Source organism: Herpailurus yagouaroundi, unplaced genomic scaffold (genome assembly GCF_014898765.1).
Source record: "Herpailurus yagouaroundi ecotype Mexico unplaced genomic scaffold, PumYag 180, whole genome shotgun sequence".
Lineage (NCBI taxonomy): Eukaryota > Metazoa > Chordata > Mammalia > Carnivora > Felidae > Herpailurus > Herpailurus yagouaroundi.
Genome location: NW_024412411.1, coordinates 18,538,066 through 18,562,319, shown reverse-complemented (window position 1 = coordinate 18,562,319; position 24,254 = coordinate 18,538,066). Strand labels below are relative to the sequence as shown.

Here is a 24,254-nt window from a genome sequence, read left to right as displayed (position 1 = left end):
TTAACACTTCTAGATATAAAAAGAGGAAGGGATCATGCGAAGGTAACAAACCTTTTTTTTTTTTTTTTTTTTTTTACGAGGGTGAGAAAATTTTGAGCCCAAAGTTTTGGGATCACTAGAAACATTGCATAGCTTTTTACTTCTACTTAACACTGGTATTACTATTATAAGACTGTCAGTATACCTGCTATCAAGTGTTTGCTTTTATTTCTAATACCCCAAGTTTGGGAAATATACAAGTTGGAACTAGTATCTAGCTTGTGCCTGTTAGTGTCACGCTTTTTTTCTTTTTTTTATAATGCACTCGATGAAATCAGCTTCAGGATAGAAGAATTAAGTACGGGCACACTGATCAAATGGAGGCTCACATGAAACAGCAACGATTTTATCCCCTGGGTCTTAGAGCAATAGTGACCACTTCTAGCACTGTATCGGATCAGTACTTTCGGTATTCTGATTTTAGACGCTTTGTATTTTCCAAGCGATTTGACCTCAGTTACCACAATTGCTCCCGATGCCTGCGCTTCTCCAGTGCTCCAGAGACCGGGACAACGGACACACAATCACCCAGGGAGAATGGTCCACCAGTCCTCTCGTCGTTTGCCAAGCTTCCACGTTCTAGGCAGAGGACTCGGAAATACTGCAGGGTTCTGCCCCTACTCTGCAGCAGCTAGGGGGCGAACGTAACAATGCCGTGATTGTACTAATCCCAAAAGCAAGAGGCCTGCGGTGCTGGGGCAAACCCGCTGGGTGGCCGCTTGGCTGCACGACGGAGCCGCAGCCAGAGACGAAATCTGGAGCGAGCACGTCAGCCCCTCGGATGGCATCGCTTTCTGCCTTTAGGGTCTCTCCTCCTCAAATATCTGGACGCCAGCTCCCCGCCCCGCCGCCACCCTGCGGAGTCTGACCCACGGCGTCCGGCCTGTTGCCCGGCCTCCCGCCGCTCCCTCCGCCTCCATCTTCTCTGCGCGCCTGCGCGACCGGAAAATTCGCGAAGGTTCCTGAAGCGGAACCGGCCGTTTCCGGAAGCCGGTAGCCGCCCCAGCCGTCAGACCGGTCGTTGCGCCAGTGGGGTTGTAAGCGCATCCTCTTGCTCGTCCCTGTGTTTGAATCCGACCCTTAACGGTGGGGAAAGAAAATGGCCCTGCTGTGCTACAACCGGGGCTGCGGTCAGCGCTTCGACCCCGAGACCAACTCCGACGGTAAGAGGAACGCGCCGCCGGCCTTCCCTCCCGGGTCCACCTCACCCGGGGGGACGCCCTTGGCCCAAGGGCGACCCCGGGGTCCGCCCGCGAGCCGTTGCCGCATTGCCCCCGTCCGGGTCCCGTCCGGGTCCCCTCGGGCCGCCCTCTTAGCCCTACTGCCGGTGCGCGGGGCCGCTCGGCAACGGCATCCGACCCTCTCCCTGCAGCCACGCGGACCCACGGACCCACGTTCCCGGCCCCCACGTGTCTCCCGGTGGTCCGCTCGCTCGCGGATTCGCGTGCAATTTAGAACATCTTTATCCCCCCGCCCCCACCCGTGTCTTTGGGGAAGCCAAAGTTAACCCGGTGCTACAGAGCTCGCTTAGCGGTTGGTGTGTGTGTGTGCGTGCCAGAGATGGGTGGGAGGGTTGGGTTGTGGGCGAGTTATTTTATTTAGTTCAGCTCGCCGTATTAGTCTATTTTTCCGGAGTTTATTTATGCCAAGTGTTGGCATAAAGTGATTGTTCCTAGGTGTACAGTTAAGGATGTAAAGTGAAAGTTAGTGGCTGGACTAGGTGAACAGCCCATGAATTTGAATTTTGAGTGGCGATTGGGATAAAGTGAGTTGGTTTCTTGACTATCGTGGGAAGTGACACCACTTTGTCAAATTGAACTAGCGGTAATTGCATGTTTTCTATACCCCAGATGTTGGTCTGTCATTTATATCATCATCTCATTTAATCCTCAGGACACCCCTGTGAAGTATGTATTATTAGACCTATTTAATAGAGAAGCCGGGTTCAACATGGTAGCAGCATGGTTCCTGCATTTTGAAGGGAATTAAAATCGAGGCCTTTGACACTCTTTTCCACCTCTGAGATGTCTGGAACACTTACTTGGTGCACACGTGAATTGGTGACATACTTTAAAATAAGACTCTTGGCAGGATTCTATGGATAAAGTAGAATCTAGTCTTTCAGTCTTGGTGTAATACTCATGTTACTGTCATGACAATTTCATGATTTTTTTTTTTTTTTTTAATGTGTAACGTTTGAGCGGACAAGGGGCAGACAGATACTCAAACAAGAATCCAAAGCAGGCTCCAGGCTCTGAGCTGTCAGCATAGAGCTCTGTGCGGGGCTCGAAGCCACAAATGAACGATCATGACTTGAACCTAAGTTGGATGCTCAACCGACTGAGCCACCCAGGAGCCCCAGCGTTTTTATGATATTAATACGTTACTCAAAGAGAAAATTGTGAGATTTCAGTGGATGACAAAATCGAGGAAAAAGAGGTTTTAAAATCAGTTGCTGTTGGCAGCATGCATAAAAAGTAAATTATCTTAGTATCTACACATATTCTCCTTTAATAAATGAAGAGGAAAGACTGATACTTTGTTGAGTGCGACTATAATGTTTCCAAATAAGTAAATATATTTACGGAATGTTATATACGAGCCTGAAATTAAGGGGGAGATAAAGCCATTTTTTGGAAGTCAGCAGTGTGTGTGTGTGTGTAATGGTATAATGCCTAAAAAGGAGATGGAGTGGAGGGGAGTGGGAAAATCAGAGTAGACACTCAAGCATTGTGTGGTCACCAGTACTAAATTCATCAGGGAGCGCCAATAAGGGCTGAAAATTTAGCTGCTTTAGCAAAATGGGGCTTAGAGACCAAGTAAGTTGCTTGATTTAAGTGGAAAGTTAAGAAAATGGAGATAGGAAGTAGAAGATAAGAGCTAATAGCAAACTGTGGAGTTGATTAGGAGAAAGTTTTATAGAATGGGAGAGGTTTGACCTTTGTATTGACAAAAATAAAAAGCCGCCTAAGCTGGTACAAGGCTTTAGTTTGAAACACAAGCTAACTTAATGTTTAAAGGAGACACAGTGTCTTTCACATATTAAACACTTATTCTGTACAAAGCACCACTTCACAGTTTTTTACTTAAGCCATGTATGTAAACTGAACTGGCTGCTAAAGGGCAGAACCAAAATTTGAGCATAGGTCAGACCCAAGACTCAATACTTTCATTTCCTTAACTCTGAACTGCTACTATGTTGCTTTTTACCCATGAAATTTAACTTTGAGCAAAACTGGTAAACCTGGTAAAGGCTAGAGAGGCCAATGACCATCTGCTTGTTGTTTACATTTGAAAGCAGTGATTTTCAAATTGTGTTCCTAGTAGGTGTATGGTTAAGACCTGACTCACACCTGCTACCATTCTGCCCAAACTGACCATTATTGTGATTAATGCCTCTTAATGTGTTATACGGTATGCATTTTATGCCTCCAGCTATATGTTTGGTATTTGAAAATACTCTGTTCTCTCTTTGCTTCTGTTCTTAACTTCATATCCCTCTGCTTATTCATTTCTACTTTGAATCTCCTTTTTCAGCCCTTAATTCCACTACTACCCTTAATTAATAAACTATATTGGCTATTACTGTAAGGGTAGGAGGATTTCTGTAAGTACCAGGAATTAATCACTTTAAGGCAACACCGGGAATCAGAGGCTGTGGGCAATTGAAAGCTAAGCAGACAAGGAAAGGTGGGGCAAAGTAGCCTTATAAGAAAATTGCACAGGTGTGGAGCTGACCTGTTTTTTCCTAAGCTCATGGTTGTGTCTAGTCAGGAAATAATTGTTTATTATTATTATCATCTGACCTTTTAATGTAATACAGTATATTGCCATCTATAGTAAGCCCATTTTCATGAAAGAGTTAGTAGAAATTGATGGTGTAATGGGGAGGGGAGGGAAATACAGAATAACAATCGGTGACAACCCTGAAAATAGACTGTAGAACTTAAAACTTTTTTAAATGAAGTTTGTATCTAGATATTGACACCTGTCTAGGAAAGTTAAATTAGCAATCAGATATTGCTTCAGTTTTTAAAATTTTGAACTTGTCCTTCCAAAATATCTTTTTAGAGAATCTCTTCAGCAGTCTTTATGGATCAGTGCACATAAGCACACTTAAGTTTGATAGCGTTTTTGTAAATAGAATTGGAAGAGGACCGTCAAAATCTTGGAGCTTGAAGTTTTGGTATTAAACAAATTTAACTACAAAGATTAAAGGAATAGAATACAGTTTGTTATAGTTGCACTAGTCTGTATATTTATCTGTAACTATCATACTCTTGAATTAGAATTTTAACTATTACTGTTTAAAAAAATTTTTTTAACGTTTATTTATTTTTGAGAAACTGAGGGAGACAGAGCATGAGCCAGAGAGGGACAGAAAGAGAGACACACACACACAGAATCTGAAGCAGGCTCCGGGCTCCCGCCTGTCAGCACAGAGCCTGGTGGATCTCAAACCCGGGAACTGTGTGTGTGACCTGAGCTGAAGTTTGATGCTTAACCGACTGAGCCACCCAGGCGCCCTGAACTGTTACTGTTTTAATACAGTATTATAGTAAGCACTGTGTGTCATGCATCTAACTTGAGCATTTTGTGAATTTTTAAGGAAAAGCAAAGTATTACCTGCATTTGGAAAAATGATTAAAATGTTAACACCTGAAGAAAATAATGATTTTTCTTCATTATAAAGTTATTTTTTTTTCCTTTCTTTCTTTGTTTTTGACCAGATGCTTGCACATACCACCCAGGTGTTCCAGTCTTCCATGATGCCTTAAAGGTAAGAACTTGGTATATTTCAGTGTCTTCATATTTGTATATTAAATTTAGAGGTGTAATACTAACTATTTTCTCATCTTTTTTCCTCAGCTCAGCTTGTGACTTTTTGCTTTCTTAATGACCATTTTGGGGTGCTTTAAGCAAGTCTAAAGGCAGAGACAGTAGGTGGTGGTCTTAAAGTCTTTCCCAAGTATAAAATTAGGTTCTTTTCATCCCAGCTCTCATTTTCTATACCCTTCATTTCTTCACTTTTCAATTTTGAGGGGAAGTGAAAGCAGTTGTACTGAATCTTAGTTTCTCAGTCTGTTGGGCAGCTGCTGTCTAATAAAGAGCAGCTCTGAATTTGAGGGAAGATTCTTAGCAGTAAAGGGTGCCAGTTGCAGGACAGACAGATACCAACTGTTTTCCACCTGTACTTTCTTGATGTTCTGGAGAATTAGATAATAGAATGTTGTTTGATCAGGTTTTTCTTGGTGGGTTTATTGATTTTTTAAAATTTATGTTAACGTGGTACATTTATCTCCATAGATAACGTGTATCTCAAAAGAAAATGTTGCAGTGTGGCTGCTGTGGTTTTAGGTGTTGGTGTACTTTTGTTTTTAGGAACATAAACAGTCTTACGTGTTTAAATACTGTTGATGCCTTTTGAATTTTTTGAAGCTTATTTATTTTGAGGGTAGAGAGAGCGAGCAGAGTGAGAACACAAGTGGGGGAGGGGCAGGCAGAGCATCCCAAGCAGGCTCCGCACTCCCAGTGCAGAGCCGGACGTGGCTCCAGCCCAGGAACCGTGAGATCATGACCTGAGCCTAAGTCAAGACTCCCACGCTTGACTGACTGAGCCACCCACGCGCCTGAATTTCTAATTATACCTTCCAGGGAGTAGGTCTACACTTTTGGTATTTAACTGTTAGATAGCCGAGTGTAAATAAACATGTAGCAAGTTTATGTCACTCTGGTTAGTTCTAAGAGAGGAAAACAGAATAGGGCAACTTGAGACCTGAGTCTTCCTTCTTACGTCTTTTTGGCCTCTTTGAAAACTCTTTGGGGATGGAAACTGTGCTTCTGTGGAAATACTTTTGCAGAGGAGTGGGGGTATTTTATGTTTACTGGACTGCCGTTTATTCTGTGTTACTTAGTGTATGTTTTTCTCTTTCTTCTGCTATATTTTCTATCTCCTAACCATAGACCTACTTCACTTCTGTTTTGGGCTTCCTATTTTCTCTCATTTAGTTCATTCGTTTGTGTCCTTAAATGTCATCTTTGTGCCAATGGCTTCTACAAAATATTTCCATTTATGTGTGTCATTTGCTCCTGCAAACCAGTTTTTAAAGTGAACTCTTAACTCCAGAAATAGCCTCTCAACTTTGCTGTTCTTTTTTTTTTTTTTTTACTACCCAGCTGTTAATCTCCCTGTTGAATTAATCTTAATGATCTCACTTTGAAGTAATTTTGTTTCTCTCCTCCTCAATCCTACTGTTCATAAGAGCTCTATAAACATTTCTTGAAGACCTGAAATCCAAAGACTATTGGATTTCACAGCACAAATACATAAACCAGTATAATGTCTACTGTTGCCGGTTTATTGGCAAATAAGAAGTTAGAAAGAACATTTTAATATTCAAATTAGAAGTGGCATAGACAAAGAAAAGAGACAATTTCTCTTAAGAAACAACCTTATACTTACATACTTAAATTTATCCTTCATTTTTTTTTTTACTGGGGACTGTGATAGATCCAAGATTGATATTTGGGAACAGCTTGTCTATTTCATGTATGTATCCTGGTCTCCCCAGAATATCTGCTGTAAGTGTTTGTGCAAGACAATAAAGCTTTTTCTCGTGTAGAATGACTTTTCTGAAGACTGTATTATCAATAGTAATTAAATTCTATATTTCAGCATTATAGTAGGTTTTCATCTATATTTCAATTCAGAGTAAAAGATAATTTCAAAATAAAGGAAAATTTGAATTATAGCATATTTAACATTTTCTTTAAAATAATTTTGGGGGTGCCTGGGTGGCTCAGTCAGTTAAGCATCCATCCCTTGATTTTGGCTCTGGTCAAGATCTGTTTGTGGGATCGAGGCCCATGCGTTCAGAGCCTGCAGCACAGAAGCTACTTGGGATATTCTGTGTCTGTCTGTCTCCTCCTCTGCCCCTCCTCTGCTCGCACATGTGTGCTCACTCTCTTTCTCTCAAATAAATAAACTTAAAAAAAAAAAAATCTTGTAAGTGCATAGTGTGGAAAAAATCACTACCAAATTCTTCATACATTATCTTGAGAAAAGCAGTGAGGCCCAAATGGGTATGTGCAAATCCTACCCCTTAGTATAATTTGAAACATCCCACGTTTTGAAACTGCTGCATTTTTATTTTCTTATTCTCTGTACTACTTTGGAATTACGGATGACAGCTTAAAGCCATTTTTTGGTAAGCCACTTAGTATTTTGTTTAGAAATCGCACACGGCATTAGAATTTCTGTGTATTTATGCTTGTCACTGAAAAGATCATTTAACCTTCAAAGACCTAACAATTCTTAGGCTGCTATGCTAATCAATCTATGGTGTTCTGAAAATAGACTGATTATTGTTGGGAAACAGCTAGTGAGTTCTTTAGAAGCTGAATTGTGATAATCATCTCTATCTAACTTACCAGATTTTTTAAGTAAAGCACCTCACTTACTCTCCAGATCCTTTAAAATATATGATGTTTTTAGAAATTATAAAGTGTTTCTGTTCTAAAATTCAGTTACTAGTCTTGAAACCAGAAGCAGTTTTTGTTTCCCTATTTTAAGGTGCTTCCTTTTGTGATCATTCAAAACACAAATCACCTCTAACATTGGTTAATTAGGGTTTTTTTTTTAAATCAAAGACTAAAAATCATTTCACTTGATTAGATAAATCATTTATAACACTTTATAACTGTGAAATCTATCTATGTGCCAGTCACTGTGAGATTCAAGGAGATAAGTGCAAGTAGACCCTTTTAGTGGGTTGTGGTTCTGTGCAAATTCAATTTTAAGTTTTTTTCTCATGTTTCATAGGGTTGGTCTTGCTGTAAGAGAAGAACAACTGATTTTTCTGATTTTTTAAGCATTGCAGTAAGTATTCACTTTTTTCCTAGATTATCTCCTGAGAACGTACATACAATGTGAAGCTCCACATTTGAGGAGTCTGATTTTTGGACACCTATTAAGTAGTCTGTTAACTTGCAGATAGAATCTTTCTTTTAAAGTGGAACTCACCTCCCTTGATAGCCTTTAAAATAAGGAATTCGTCTGTTTCAGAAATAAAAGTTTCAAGATACTAATTACCCACATGTCAATTTAGGTTTGTCCTTGGTGTTAGTGGTCTTTAAAGTACGTTAATAAAGAAGTGGTAGGTAACAATTTAAGGCATTTTTAGTGAGGAACAATATATTATTATCAAATCTAACATGCACCAAGATGTGCCATTTATTTTGTATGCCCTTAAGAAAGAAAACAAAAGCTGTTAATGAAATGACATGCCATTGAAGTTCTGTATGATTTTTAAGGATGTTACAATGCATGTATGACTCCATGGAATGTGAAAAAGGTCACTAGCATTTGTTGACAATTTACCACATGCCAGATTTGACAAATACTCAATTGTTTTACTTAATCCTCTCAAAAAATATCTTAAGTGCCATGATCTCCATTTTACTAGTGAGGAAACTGAGGTTTAAAAAGATTAACTTGCTCAAGGTCGCATGGGTAGTAAGTAGAAAAACAAGTTTATGCTATGGATATACTATAAATAGATAATCATGAAGTATAATTCAAAGGCTTCTTTTAAAATGCATTCAGATGTACATTAATAACTCAGGTAACAATAGATGTTGGTGAGGATGTGGAGAAAGAGGATTGCTTTCGCATTGTTGGTGGGAATGCAAGCTGGTGCAGCCACTCTGGAAAACAGTATGGAGGTTCCTCAAAAAATTAAAAATAGAACTACCCTACGACCCAGCAATTGCACTACTAGGAGGCATTTATCCAAGGGATACAGGTGTGCTGTTTCAAAGGGACGTATGCACCCCCATGTTTATAGCAGCACTATCATCAATGGCCAAAGTATGGAAAGAGCCCACATGTCCATTGACAGATGAATGGATAAAGATGATGTGGTATATACATACAATGGAGTATTACTCAGCAGTCAAAGAGAATGAAATCTTGCCATTTGCAACTACATGGATGGAACTGGAGGGTATTATGCTAAGTGAAATTAGAGAAAGACAAAAATCATATGACTTCACTCATATGAGGACTTTAAGAGATGAAACAGATGAACATATGGGAAGGGAAACAAAAATAATATAAAAACAGGGAGGGGAACAAAAGAGAAGAGAATCCTAAATATGGAGAACAAACTGAGGGTTACGGGAGGGGTAGTGAGAGGGGGGATGGGCTAAATGGATAAGGGGCACTAAGGAATCTACTCCTGAAATCATTGTTGCACTTTATGCTAACTTACTTGGATGTAAATTAAAAAAAATAATAAAAAATAAAACAATTAAAAAATAAAATAAATAAAACAAGTTAATAAAAAATGCATTCAGATGTAATAATTGCAAATTTGGAGTTCTAGTTTTAGTTTCTTAAAATAAGTCTGTGTAATGAAAGTGGAGAAAGCATACAAGAGATTTTATTAATAAAGAATTGAAAACTAATTTGTCAGGGCATCTGAAACCCATGATAAGCTAACTCTCATCTGTCACTAACAGGGCTGTACAAAAGGTAGGCATAATAGTGAGAAACCACCTGAGCCAGTCAAACCTGAAGTCAAGACTACTGAGAAGAAAGAACTTTCTGAATTGAAGCCTAAGTTTCAGGAGCACATCATTCAAGCCCCTAAACCAGTAGAAGCAATAAAAAGGCCAAGGTAAACTTTATACAGTTGTAATTTTTGTCACAATTAAATAATAGCATTTGATCCTGGTATTTTATGATTTTATATAATATCATTTATAGCTCTTGTGTAGATCACTTTGATGTTCCCTTAAGTATACTTTTCATTTTTTTTCCCCTTTACCTTGAGGACATGTACACAGTAAATTTCCATCGCATATGTGTTCACTGTGTCGTCATAATTTTGTCCAGAGCAGAAGAGCCACACATCTTTCTTGTGACTTAACATGGCTTTTTCACTGTAGTATGGAGAAATTGTTGTATAAAGAACAATTTGTAGTATAAAAGATACATAAAAGTATAAAGAACAAATTGTAGTATAAAGAAATTGTTGTCTGGGAATCGGTTTGGGTTGAAAAAGAACCTAGAGGCCTTCCTATCCATTCTTGTGCTGTTTTCTTGAAGAGCATCTAGGACATTCTTCACAGAAGGATATTTAGCTTCCTTTCAAATAATTCTAGTGAAGAGGAATTTACTTTTATTATTGTAAAGCATTCCATTTTGTTACTAAGTGTGTATTCTTTCTTAATATTGAGCCAAATCCCGTCTCTTTAATTTGTCCATGCTTTGTCGCTTAGAGCAAGCCTAGTCACTCCTATTTTCAGATGCCTGAAAACTGATAATGTTATTACTTACAAACTTTTTATTTGATTTAGATGCAGATCTGTTAAACTACTTTTAAAATACCTCTTGCTCATTTTGCAGTAGATTACACAAGTCCTTCGTAGTCACCTCATCAGCTAAACTCTGTTGTACATGCTCATACACGTGTGTTGGCTAACGCTGTTACAGCAGGCCTTCTTAATGTTGCACTTGAGTGTTGTTTTAGAACCAAAATATGAGACTCAAAAAACAGATGATCCTGTGGCTTCAAATATGGCTCCAGTTGATATTTTATTCACACCATGGATTTAATGTTTTTCATAATTTTTTTTTCCTGATCTTACATTTAATTTAGGTAAATTTATTTAGAAATTTATAGCATTGAATAATACTGGACCAAGATAAGAAGACTGAGAGACTTTGTGACAATTATTCATTTAACCAAACTACTTAGAATTATTATTATTCCATCTTCACCTTATTCATAATCATGAGAGAGTTTATCAAATGCCTGGCTGACTGATTTGCCAGTTAAAAAAATTATGAGAAAAAGACAATTTTGGCATGACTCATTCTTAAGTATCACAGTAGTGTCTGCTGTAATTGACAGTATGAGTTAATATTTTCTTTAAATAATGGACTACTAATTTACTTAAGAGAAATTAAGTATTTTGTCCTAAATTCATTTGGTGATATTGTAGAAATTATGAGAATACAGGATTTTACATACTTTGGTAATACTTCTACATCTTACTTATAATAGTTGTTTTCAATAAGGATGTGGGATGCATAACCTAGCATTTCTATTTTTGTTGTTTTTGTAAATATTCTTAATACTTATTGAATGGCCTTAAATTGTACATACAACACTTAATCGTTATGAAGGGGCACTGTATTGATTTTTAATCCTACTAGAATTGTCTTGTGATAGAATTGTATATGAACATATAGATGTATATACCAGTGTCCACACTAAGTGAATTATCTCCACTGGTAGGAATATGGATTCACTTAATACATATTTATTGCCTGTTAGGCTTATGTCCAACATTTTGCTTAGGTGTGGAATGTAAAAGTACTTCATGATCCCATCTTGGCAAACTTGGAATCCTAGTCTTTATTTCCTTTCCATTATGGATACTGATTAATAATTTACTGTGTTGGCAATAGCATGATTATTTGAGACTTGATATTTTAATATCAACTTTCCTTTTAAAATTTAGAAGTGTAGGTACACTATGGCAGTTATTTGTAACATAGTATTTAATGTGAAAACCCTGATTCATGAGGCATTTGGCTTCTTTTTATAAATAGGCTCTTAGTGTATTTATTTTTAGTAAAAAAAAAACAAAACAAAAAATAATGTTTTAGTAAAAAAAAAAACAAAACAAAAAATAATGTTTTGGTACATCACTAATGGTAATAAAGTTTAAAAATTCTCCAGCCCAGATGAACCAATGACAAACTTGGAATTAAAAATATCTGCCTCCCTAAAACAAGCACTTGATAAACTTAAACTGTCATCAGGGAATGAAGAAAATAAAAAAGGTAAGATTTTATTTTATAATTTTTTTTTCTGTACAATTAACCAGTTATCTAGAAGATAAAAGAGACAGTGTAGTTCACTGAATATAAATATGAAAGAAAAGGTAACATATTGTAGTAAAGAATTTATTTTGCTTTTTAAATACCAGTAATACATCAGAATGAATTGGTTTATTCCATAATGTCTGTATTAAAATGAAAAATTTAATTAAAAATTTGTTTCTTCCATGATTCATCACTTTTTTAACAGTTAAATTTATTTTATAATTGTACATGTTTCATTGGGCATTATATAAAATATATTCAATTTTTTCTGACCTACACTCCATACCATGGGGGAAAGTAGTACCTTTTTCATGATTTCCCTTTCACAAGGTCAAGATGTTGGATGTTGTATTGCGGTATAGGATAGAAGCGTGTCCTGTATTATTTGGGGACATAGGGAAAACGTAATCACAATAGTTGATTTCTTCTTAGTTTTTTAAATATAATTACCTGAAAGGTCACCTAGAAAATAACTCAAAATTGTCTTAAAATAAGTGTTTTTTAAATTTAGATTATTTTTTCAAATACTTATTTTATGAAAGAGGTTACTTAAGAATATCGCCAAAGTATCTATCTTAATGTTTCTAATTTGATTTTCTTTTCTTTGTTTTAGAAGAGGACAGTGATGAAATTAAGATTGGGACCTCATGTAAAAATGGAGGGTGTTCAAAGGTATATATTGTAAAATTTGTGTTGGGTCATGAAAGAAAAATTTTAATTTTCAAAGAAGAGAGTGCAGTTTACTGATGGAACAAACTTTTGGGTGCCTGTTATGTGTTGGTCAGTGTGCTTGGGCTAGGGCTGTGAACATGGATAAGAGACTCTGTCTCTGACAAACACCATATCTGATAGACTCATGGGAATAAGTCATTCTGATGCAGTCAGCATTTACTGAGCACAGTAAATGTGTGCCAGACATTGTTTTAGGGGCTAGAAATACAGTATTAAGTGAAGCAAAAATTTCTCCTGTTGTGGAGGTTATACTGTAATTTAGGGAGAAAGGTAACATGTAGGTAATTAAATACGAATTTAGATAGACATGAAGAAAATACAGTGGACAAGGCAAGTAAAGGTATTAAATAAGGCTATTAGGAAAATCCTTTTGGAAGTGACACTAAGTCAGAAATCTAAATAATGTAGCAGGTGAGTTATATAAACCTTGAAATTGATATGGGAGCAGTATATGTAGAGCTTTTAAAGCTTGGCTATTCAAGGAATTATGAGAAAGGTCAGTGGGACTTGGTCAGTGGTGTGAAAGGTAGGAGTAAGCGAGGTAGGCAAGATTATGGCAGTTTTTTTAGGGCATAATGATGGGTTTGGGCTTTTTTCTTCTTCTTTTCTTTTTAAGCATACTGGGAAGCCATTGTCTATTTTAAGGAGGAATTTTAAAAAGATCTCTTTGGCTGATACGTGGCAAATATATTGGCGTAATAGGGGAATTGGCAGAAGGAAAACCAGCCAGGATGCATTTATCGAAGACCAGGCAGTGGGAGTGGAGAGTATTTTTTAGAAGTAGTTAAATGTGGGATGTACTCAAACATCCCAGTGAGAATTTTCCCCACCCCTCTATGTAAAATTATGTGCCCTCCAGCATCTCCACTCTCACTGCCCTTTTGTCTCCAGGGCATTAATGACCTTATAACATGCTACTTTTTTTTGCATATGTATTTTACTTCTGATCTATCCCAGCTGACTTTCCCTTCCCTTCTCCTCTCATGTAAGGTTTATGAGAAAAGAATTTTGTTGTTGTTCTTTGCTGTATCTTGAATGCTTAGAACAGTGCCTGCCTGGCTCATGACAAATCACGCAGAATGAATACTATTTCAAAGTATTAGCAGGAATTGCTAATGAACTTTAAGTGAGGGGGACCCCGAGCTCCAGCAGCTAGGTGACTGGTGACACCATTAACCAAGAAGGAGAAAACATGATTAGGGGAGCAGGTTTGTAATTTTCCCTCATGTTAAGTTGGAGATCACCTTGCTTATTTAGGGATAGAAATGGAAATGTATTGACATACATGTAGGGTAGAAGTAGTAGATAAAAAAGAGTGAGTACTGGGGTGGGGGAGAGACAGTGGAAGTGGTAGGATAACTGCAGTAAGATGAGAGAGAAAACATCTCAGTTGAATTTTGAAGAATGAGTGCCAGTCCTGTAAATGGACAAAAGGGAAAGTGTGTCTCAAGCAGAGGTGATAGCAGTTTCAGGAAACAATAAACAGTTAATAATCATGGTACAAAATTTGTTGGTGTGTTGAGGTTAAAAGAGAGACAGAGAGGCCAGAACTTTAAGGGCATTTACAGTTTTACCATGCCCACAAGTGAGATCTTACTGTAGGTTACAGAGGCCATTAAAGAAACTTTCGATCTTTTTCACTGAAAAAATAACATTAAAAAGTAAGTTCATAGCTTGAGGGATTTTCACAAACCGAGCCCCTTAGTATATCTTTTCCCAGCTATTATTTTCTCCCAAAAGTAACCACATTTTTCTATCAGTATAGTTTTGCCTATTTTTGAGCCTAATGTGAATAGAATTACAGACGAGGTGCTCTTGTGCCTGTCTTCCTTTGCTTCATGAAATGTATGTTCATTTTCATTGTTTTAAAATCCGCTGTCGTGTGAATGTGCCATTCAGCTTACCCTTTCTTTTGTCCTTTACATTTTTTGACTAATGCTACTATGAACATTTTTGTGCCTGACTTTGGAACACGTGTGTATATTTCTATTAGGTATATGACTAGAAAAGGAATTCCCTGATCATAGGGTACGTATATGTTCAGTTTTGACAGATATTCCTCATAGTTTTCCAGGATAGTTGTATTTCCACACCTGCCGCAGTATATGAAGCTGATCGCATTTGTTCTACATCTTAGGAACGCTTTGTAATATCAGTCTTGTATTTTAGCCATTCTGGTTAGTGTGTAGTGTTCCCATTGTGATTTTAATTTGCACTTTCCCGATAATGACGTTGAGTTCCTTTTTGTTTGTTAATTGGTCACTTGGATATCCTGTTTTGTGAAATGTCTGAAATCTTATACCTATTTTTCTTTCTGTTAGTTGGCCTTCGTCTTACTGATGTTAGGAATTCTTTTTTATTTTTCATTCAGAAGTACTTTGTTGGAGAGGGACACTATACATTATCATGATCTTAATAATGGCTTTTGATAAAAAATCTTTTTAATTTTTTTTTTTTAATTTTTTTTTTCAACGTTTATTTATTTTTGGGACAGAGAGAGACAGAGCATGAACGGGGGAGGGGCAGAGAGAGAGGGAGACACAGAATCGGAAACAGGCTCCAGGCTCTGGGCCATCAGCTCAGAGCCTGACGCGGGGCTCGAACTCACGGACCGCGAGATCGTGACCTGGCTGAAGTCGGACACTTAACCGACTGCGCCACCCAGGCGCCCCTTTTTAATTTTAATGAAATGCAATTTGTCCATTATTTTTGACTAGCACTTTTTGCGTTGTTTTTAAGAAATCTACTTACTTTAAAGCCATGAATATTTCCTCATATGTAGAGGCGCATTTAAATGTACAAACCACCTGGAACTGATAACTGTGCAAGGTATGAGGTAGATGACTGCAGATAAGAGAGTGATTCATGTTTTAATTAGATAGTAAATGAATTACAACCTGTTAGTGTAGTCTCATTGTCTAAGATCTGGTAGTGATCATGAGGAAGGTTAGCAAATTAAACTGATAGGTATTTTCAAGCTAAATTGATAGGATTTTGTGATAGAAAACATGGATGGAAGGAGAGGGTTTTTTTTTTTTTTTTTTTTTTTTTTTTTTGCTGCGTTGGGAGACTGAATCGATATGGTGCCATGAAATAAGGTGGGGAGAAGAGTAGGAGTTGGGAGTAGCGGGGAGGAAATGAAGGGGGCAATAGTGGTTAAGTTCAGAATCTAACATACTGTTTTATGTGCTTATGGAATATCTTTAGGAGATGTGCATTTTGTCAACCCAGTACTTTGGATTTACAAAAAGTAAATATACAGAATTTTATTTTCTGTACTTGTAGGTAGTTGCTATAAATACCAACGTAGAAAATATACTACTGGCTGCATCTGTGTTTTATTAACATAACTTTTTGTGAATTCATCTGTAGGGCCTTCACCTACAGCAGCAGTGGGGCCCGGATCTTCCAGACAAACCCTGGATATATTTATAGGTCTGCAGCTCATTTTACCCTTCCTAGGGATAAGAAATCAGCAAAACTCCTAGACCTTCCAGAATTGCTTATTAAGTTGTAATGTCCACACAGAGTTTCCTATACACCTAAATCATGCCTTAACTATATTTCTGTTGGGAATACTAATTCCTTGGTTTCAGTATTGTTCTATAAACTTAAATACCTGAATATGCTTGAATGTGACCTCATACCTGAAAGTCTGAGAGCATCTTAATGTATCCCATTGCCTACTTTTTATTTGCCTTTTTCACAGGGAACTAAAACTTAACTATAGCCAAAAAGGAATTATTTTCCATTCCTTATTGGAATGGCCTGGGGTGAATTTATGAATGTTCTAGGTAATTGTTATTTCTTGAGCATTTTCATAGTTCTTAGAGGTCACCAGTACTACAAATGTTGATGAAACATAACGTTGAGATACGAAGCTAATTTCTTCTTCTTTTTTCTCTTTTAGACATATCAAGGTCTGCAGAGTCTAGATGAAGTCTGTGTATATCATTCTGGAGTACCTATTTTTCATGAAGGGTAACTTAATAATACATGACTAATTAAAACTTTATGGTAGAGGTTAGAAAAGTTAATATGCCTGTAAGCATTATTTGCCGTGCAGCATTATCAGGTTTTTTATTTACATTGTCAACATCTTTAGAGTCACCTAGAATGTGGATTTTGTCTTTTTACACATAAGAAAACTGAAACAATATTACAGTAAGTGGCCATTGTGATCCAAACATCATGTTATTCCTTATTTCCTTACTTTTCAGTGGGATACTCTATTTGGGCTGAATAGTGTTTAGTTTGAAGAACTGTTCTGTGCACTACAGGACTCTGAGAATTTTGGCTCTGTGCCACAAAGACACCGGCATTGTGGCATCCAAGAAACCTCACACTTTCCATAGCCCTCAATTGAGATCTAGCTCCCCTTCTGTATTATGCTGAAGTTTATAGACATGCAGTACTGTGTTAAAGTCTTCCACTCTTTTTCCATATTCTGCAAGACTCAAACCCAAAGCTTTACTGTAATTTTTATCTTTCTAGTCTCAAGTAAATAATAGTGGGTATAACCTACTTTAGGACTGACCATCACAGGTTGTGTAAATGTTAGTTTTTAGTTTGTTTGCATATTTTCACTTTCCTGGTTTATTAAAATGGGATTTAAAATCTTTGGTTATACCACTTTTTGGTAGCTCCATGAGGAAACTGGAATGTGAACATTTAGTGAAAAGCAGGTTTGGAATTTTCTGGTGGTTTTAAGCATCTTTAGTCAGGAGCTCCAAAATTGCTACAATAAATGGCATTCTGGTTTTAAAATGATTAGTCTCCTGATAGTTTTAACTGTTTAGTACCTTAAACACTTTGTTAGAATACTAAACTTGCACATTTACTTATCTTTTAAATTCACACAGTCACTGTACTACTTCTAGATTTAAGTAGCTGTAAGATTTTATTTCTGAAGTTTTTCTATGGTAATTTAAAGGATGAAATACTGGAGCTGTTGTAGAAGAAAAACTTCAGATTTCAATACATTCTTAGCCCAGGAGGGCTGTACAACAGGGAAACACGTGTGGACTAAGAAGGATGCTGTAAGTAGCCTTTTCAAAATAACACATTGGGGTGCATTCATCTGAGTCATTTTAAAAAGGTTAAAAATTATTCTGTCTTCAGATGTAAAAGAAAGTTTTTCTGTCTCATACAGTAAAGATTTCATATTCCTGAAAATTAAAGTTAATCTGAGTCAAGCGCCCAGAGCACCGCCCTTTGATCAAAGTAGCCATTATGTACAATGACATAAGCGTGCCAGTTTTTGTGAAATTTTAAAGCCTGCCAAAATTGAAGAATGTGTTTCTGTAATTCCATAGCCTTCTCCCACTTTTTGCTTTTCAAAAATCACTTTTGAGTTCATTTGAGTTACTGATCACTTAGACTTCTGATTCCCTTTTGGCCACTTTAAACTTCATTCAGCTATTTACAATGCAAAAACACTCCATCTAGTGGCCAAAGAGGAGGATGGCAAACTTGTTGGAATTGTCTTGAATGCCTCTGCTTGCCACAAGGTAATTTATCACAACAACAAAAAAAGCATTAGTTCCTACTTCCCTAGATAGCTTTATTAAAAGATTTAGGTTGTGCAAATTAAGTGTCTAAATCCCATTAAATTATAAGCAAGCAAACAATTTATTGCTCAGTAAGTATGTGTTGGCTGCTGTAATGTATTTTATAATGTATTAAATTAGTTTTATATGTTGTATTGGCACTAACAACCCCACTAACACAATCAGCCTTTTCATTATATGTGTCCTTTAACTTACAAAAAAATTGTAAATTTTCAGAATGTTTTAGGGATTTATTCATTCTCCATTTGAATATTCTGTAGTTTCTGATTTTTTTTTTTTTTTGTAGTTTCTGATTTTTAATAACATATGCTTTGGAAGTGTAAATATATCCTTCAGGTTATAATGATTCGTCTGCCACAAAACTTTCCAGGGATATTTTATTAGCAGAAAGACTTAAGTAAAGTCTCTCTGTACTTTCCCCAAGGACCTAAATTTTAAAAGTTTTAGCTTGAAAACATAGAATGTTTTCTGTTATACGTAGAAGTTTTCATAATATAACCCTTGATAAAATAATGTTTTTGTTATTTTTTCATGCACACAGTTATCAAGTATTAAGTTGCTATAAGCTGTAGCTTAGGGCACAAAATGTAAGTGCTGTAAGTACTTTAAATTCAGTTAGCATAATTGTACCAAACGTAAATACTACTTTTTCAACAGTAGTGTCTCACGGTTTCCTGCATTATGTGGCTATGCTGCTCTCATTTATAAAACAAATTACAATTTGCCTCTTTTTAAAATAGTCATTGATAAAGCACAGTGTTCTACTGGTAGGTAATAGTTACTTCCATAATAATAACCAAAACATTACTTTCACAAATCCCCACTTTTTTCTGCATGTTATTATGGGAGGAAAATAATTATTTGAAACAAGTAGCAGATAGTTGTAAGTAGTCAGTTAGTTCCACTTGTAGAAATTGGAAATTTCAATTTGTAGTCAGATTCCAATTTATAGAAAATAAATGGAAGGCTTTTATGCATGAGGTTAAGATGTCTGGATTATTTCATTAAGCAAATGGTTTATTTTAGTCTTTGGAGAACGTTTTTATGACTGCTTAGTGGATTTCAGAAATGTTAAACTTGGATAAAGTTTAGTAGGAATTCTTAAGTTGTCTTTTTCAACGTATGTTAATGCTATGGTTCCAAAAGAAAAAAAAAAAAGGGAAGAATAAGCATGTTCTCCAGCCGTAAAACTATAAAGATTCTTTGTATTGTGATAGATTTTATTGTTTAAGCTTTTGGGTGAGAACTTTAGAAGTTGCTTGCCCTTAAAAACACTAAGGGCTCAGTTGCACATAGTTATTTTTTCTCAGTTGTTTGGTCAGATTACTCATTTTTAGAGGTCATATGGCACATAATAAATTCATAAGGTTTTTCTAATATTACAGGGGAAAAAAGTCGTTCCATGTAGACATGACTGGCATCAGACTGGAGGTGAAGTCACCATTTCAGTATATGCTAAAAATTCACTCCCAGAACTTAGCCAAGTAGTAGCAAATAGTACATTGGTAAGTATACGAAGTAATTTTGAGTAAAAATTGTCTCATATATTACTCTTTATTTTCATGTATTATCAAATCCATTATATATATTGTTGATTTTAAAACTTTTTAAATCTTTTCCATTTGAAGAAATAGTTTGAAATTACTGTCAGAAACTATTTTAAATGAAAATTTCTGCGTAATTAGTTCTGAAACATTCTGAAAGTACTGTAGTACTTCAAGATTTATCAAATAATATAGTACCTAGTTTTTAATATGAAACTTTAAGTTAATTTTTCTTTTCTGTGAATGGTTTCCTCAAATTAAAGAACAAAATAACAATATTGGCAGTTTCTTAAATACCTTAACTGATTTATATCAAGGGGCACCTGGGTGGCTCAGTCGGTTAAGCATCCGACTTCGGCTCAGGTCATGATCTTGCAGTTTGTGAGTTTGATCCCCATGTCAGGCTCCATGCTAACAGCTCAGACCCTGGAGCCTGCTTCAGATTCTGTGTCTCCCCCCTCTCTCTGCCCCTTCCATGTTCATGCTCTGTCTCTATCTTCAATAATAAATAAACATTAAAAAAAATTTTTTTAAGTGATTTATATCAGTATGTTACTTTTATAATCATTGCTTTAAATCCTATTCCTTCAACTTGGATTTGATCAGTTATTTAACTTTATTATTTTTCAGTTAAATGTGCATATTGTATTTGAAGGAGAGAAAGAATTTCATCAAAATGTGAAATTATGGGGCGTAAGTATTAATGAATCCAGATTTTTTTTTTAATATTTTAAAATACCCATTGGTGCAGTAAAAAGGCAGTACTTTGGAAATCGTTGGTGTAAAGTAGGTGTATAACTTACCATTCATTCTTACTAAAAAGTTTAAATCTAAGTATATAAATGCCCTTAGAAGCTTGGAGTTTTGATTGTTAACATAGACAGGACCACTGCTTTCCTCTAAGACTTAAAAAGAACACATCCGGTAAAGATATGGTATATATACATATATATACAATGGAGTATTACTGGGCAATCAAAAGGAATGAAATCTTGCCATTTGCAGCTACGTGTATGGAACTAAAAGGTATTATGCTAAGCAAAATTAGAGAAAGACAAACATCATATGACTTCACTCACATGAGGACTTTAAGATACAAAACAGATGAACATAAGGGAAGGGAAGCAAAAATAATATAAAAGCAAGGAAGGGGACAAAACATGAGAGTCTTAAATACGGGAGAACAAACAGTTACTGGAGGGGTTGCGGGGGAGGGGAGGATGGGCTAAATGGGTAAGGGGCACTAAGGAATCTACTCCTGAAATCATTGTTGCACTATATGCTAACTAACTTGGATGTAAATTAAAAAAAAAAAATTTAAAAAAACCAAAACAAAACATCCAGGCTTACCATAGCTGTCTCTGCTCTGTCGCAGGTGATCGATGTAACACGAAGTTATGTAACTATGACTGCAACAAAGATTGAGATCACCATGAGAAAAGCTGAGCCTATGCAGTGGGCAAGCCTTGAACTGCCTGCAACCAAAAAGCAGGAAGAACAAAAAGAAGATTCCACAGAATGAGTTGACGGGGGAAAAAATGATTGCCTATTTCAGAATTCTTAGTATGTGGTAAAATGTTGGCTTGCTGCTGTAATCTTTGTTGTTGCTGTCGTTGTCGTCATTGTTGTTGAGTCTGGCATTTCAGGGTCAACGGTAGGTTCTTACAAGCCAAAGTCAGGTTATCATTTTGTGCCTCCCATCTTTTTGAGTTACCTAAGGTTGATTATTCGTTTCTCCTCACTTGATAGAACTGTAGTTGTGTCCTGTACTTGAAAAGCTAGAAAACAGCAGTTTCAGTATTTCTTGGTATGATATTATGTTTAGCAGACAAGTGTAAAGGAACATTTGTTTGGTTCACATCTGTTCCTATTATCCCATAATTAGTAAAGCCAAGATGGAATATCCGATTTTTAATTAGTTTTTTCCATGAGTTTGTGTTCCTATAATACTTGAAAATCTTTAAGGAAGACATGAAGCTCTGCATTGCCTTCTCGGGAAGGTTACTTGCTTTAGAAGGATTAATTCTGAGGTAGTGTAGTTTTACTAGTTAAAGAGGACATATATACATTGATTAACAAATTGGAATTTGTTTGCAACTAATTAAAACATCATATCAGTACCTTTATTACTTGCCAAGCGCTATGATATAAATGTATCAGAAACATTATAAATAAGAGTAGAGAGGTATCAATTTGGTTAAAATTTGCTGTTAAGACCAAGCAATAATGTTAACCATCTCTTTTCTGATTTTTTTATAAGGTCTTTGTATGGTGTTATGACTAAATTGTACTTGATTTGTAGCCTACACCCTCTTAAAATCTTTAATTAGTTACATGTAAAGAGAAATATATCTATAATTTTCCACCTCTGATGGAAAACTGTATCTATAAAACTGTAGACTTAAAGGCTTATGGAAATACATTAGAGTATCAAAAAACTAAATATTTAAGCTTTGCTTTATGAGAAATACCTATTACATGTTAACTAAAGTAGCTTAATTCTTTTGGAGTTTTTTTAGGCTTTCATAAACAGCTTGACAATTCTAGGTGATACGATGTTGATTATATATTATACTTCATTAGATACAGGTATCACAGACTTAGATTGTTTATGCCAATTGAACCCATTAAAGGATAATTTACTTTTTGAGGCAGTGCAGAGTTCACCAAGAAAACTAAAATTAAGAAATGTTATGAAGGCCAGAACTTTGGCACAGTTTAAGCATTTTGGGTGTGAATTATGCTTATGTAGATTAAAATGATTATTTCCCAATCCCCTTGAGTGTTTTTCTTTTGTTCTTACAAAGAAAAATTTACAAAAGTACTGTTTTTGAAGTATAGGTTAATAGAGGGTTAGGATATCTTACTCCACTACCCTTAGCAAATAACTACTGAAGGTGGTTATGTAATTACTGAATGATTTAGCACTGTTACAAATAAAGACGAAAAATCTGGCAACCAGGCTTTCATGACACATGGTATTAATGAAATACCATGGCCAGAAATTTTTGGCAGTACAGTTGGGACAAAAATAGAGCATATACAACTTGGGGTTGTATTTAAATTTTTTTAAATTATCTTTCATAATTTAGGAACTTGGGTTTATTTGAAGACATGAAATCTTATTTATTAAAGGGAAAGGTTGATACTTGATTTGACTTGAGATAATGATTAATATACCTTTGTTAATGTTTTCTTCTTGAGGCTATTTTCCCCTAAACGATATCTTAATATGTTACATGCAATTGAGCTATTATTCAAAGCAAGTGGATTAGTCACCCAAGAGTTAGTTACAGAGTACTGACACTGTGTGTGTGTGTGTGTGTGTGTGTGTGTGTGTGTGTGCACGTGTGTGAGAGAGAGAGAGGTAGCTTATATAGTCTGGTTACATTAGTGACCATTCTATTTCCTTTCTTATTCGTATGAACATCTGATTTGTTACCCAAATAAAAATCTAAATGATATTTTTATCTTAGACTCATACATAAAGGGACACAGTTACAATTAAGTAGAATATGTTTTACTTTATCTATCAAAAAATTTTATTGAGTTTATTTGTTTCTCTGGAAATATACTTTATCTTTCTCAGCATTCAAAAAATTACTGTAGCAAAGCAGTCAAAACTAACTTTATTATGCACTTGGTAACTAACAGTTAAACTCAACATGGGGGATAGTACTATTTTTCTTACTTAGCACATTTGCTAGTATAGAGATAGTAAGTTACTAAGAGTTGAGCTTTTATTTTTTTTAACTTCTTGAAAATAATTTTAGATTTATAGAAGAATTGCAAAAAAAGTATTTATATAAGTCTTTATACCCTGTATTAAGCTTCCCCTTATATTAAAATCTTACGTGACCATAGAACTTGTACAAAACTAAGAATTAGTCTTGGTACAATGCTATTACTTAAAGTAGAACATTGATTTTGACCGTCTTTTATTTAGTGGAACACTTGAAAGGGTAGTTCTTAAAACCTATCCTAGTTTGTTTTGTGATCATTTTAGCCAGTAATTTATAAACCATTGTAAATATAAGTTGAAATCCTCTTACCATAGAGAAATGTTTATATGGGTCAGCTATGTAATTTCTTGTTGTACCCGTATACTGGCAAAGATTAATGATCAGTTTTATTATAATTTTATCCTAGAGTTTTTTTTTTTTTTCCTGGAGATTTTAATTCTTATAACTTGGTTTTTTAGACAATTCTTTAACCATCTAAGGGTGAAGAGAATCTTAAAGAGTTCTTGCAAATATTTTAAGATGACTCTGGGTTATTGCTCTCACCCATTGCTTTTTAAAAAAGAAGTCAGCCATTCCACACCCCAAAAAGGCATACATGCATACACCCACAGTAAATTTTTAAAAGCTCATTAAGGAGTGCTGGTATCCGTTTAGGGCATTTGGGTATGTACTCTAACTTTCTTTTTAACAGCCATGTATTTTTAAGTTGTCAACATAAACAGAGTTT

General features: G+C 35.9%; 1 protein-coding gene across 1 annotated transcript; it reads left to right on the top strand.

Moving 5' to 3' along the window:
- The first annotated feature begins 1,018 nt into the window (after positions 1-1,018).
- Positions 1,019-22,557, top strand: CHORDC1 (cysteine and histidine rich domain containing 1). Its single transcript, XM_040489602.1, has 11 exons — positions 1,019-1,202; positions 4,770-4,819; positions 7,862-7,918; positions 9,562-9,719; positions 11,793-11,896; positions 12,552-12,610; positions 16,581-16,651; positions 17,604-17,709; positions 19,626-19,745; positions 20,415-20,477; positions 21,160-22,557. Exons 1-11 carry the CDS (start codon positions 1,139-1,141, stop codon positions 21,304-21,306), a joined length of 999 nt encoding a protein of 332 aa, XP_040345536.1. The 5' UTR covers positions 1,019-1,138; the 3' UTR covers positions 21,307-22,557.
- Positions 22,558-24,254: the final 1,697 nt, after the last annotated feature.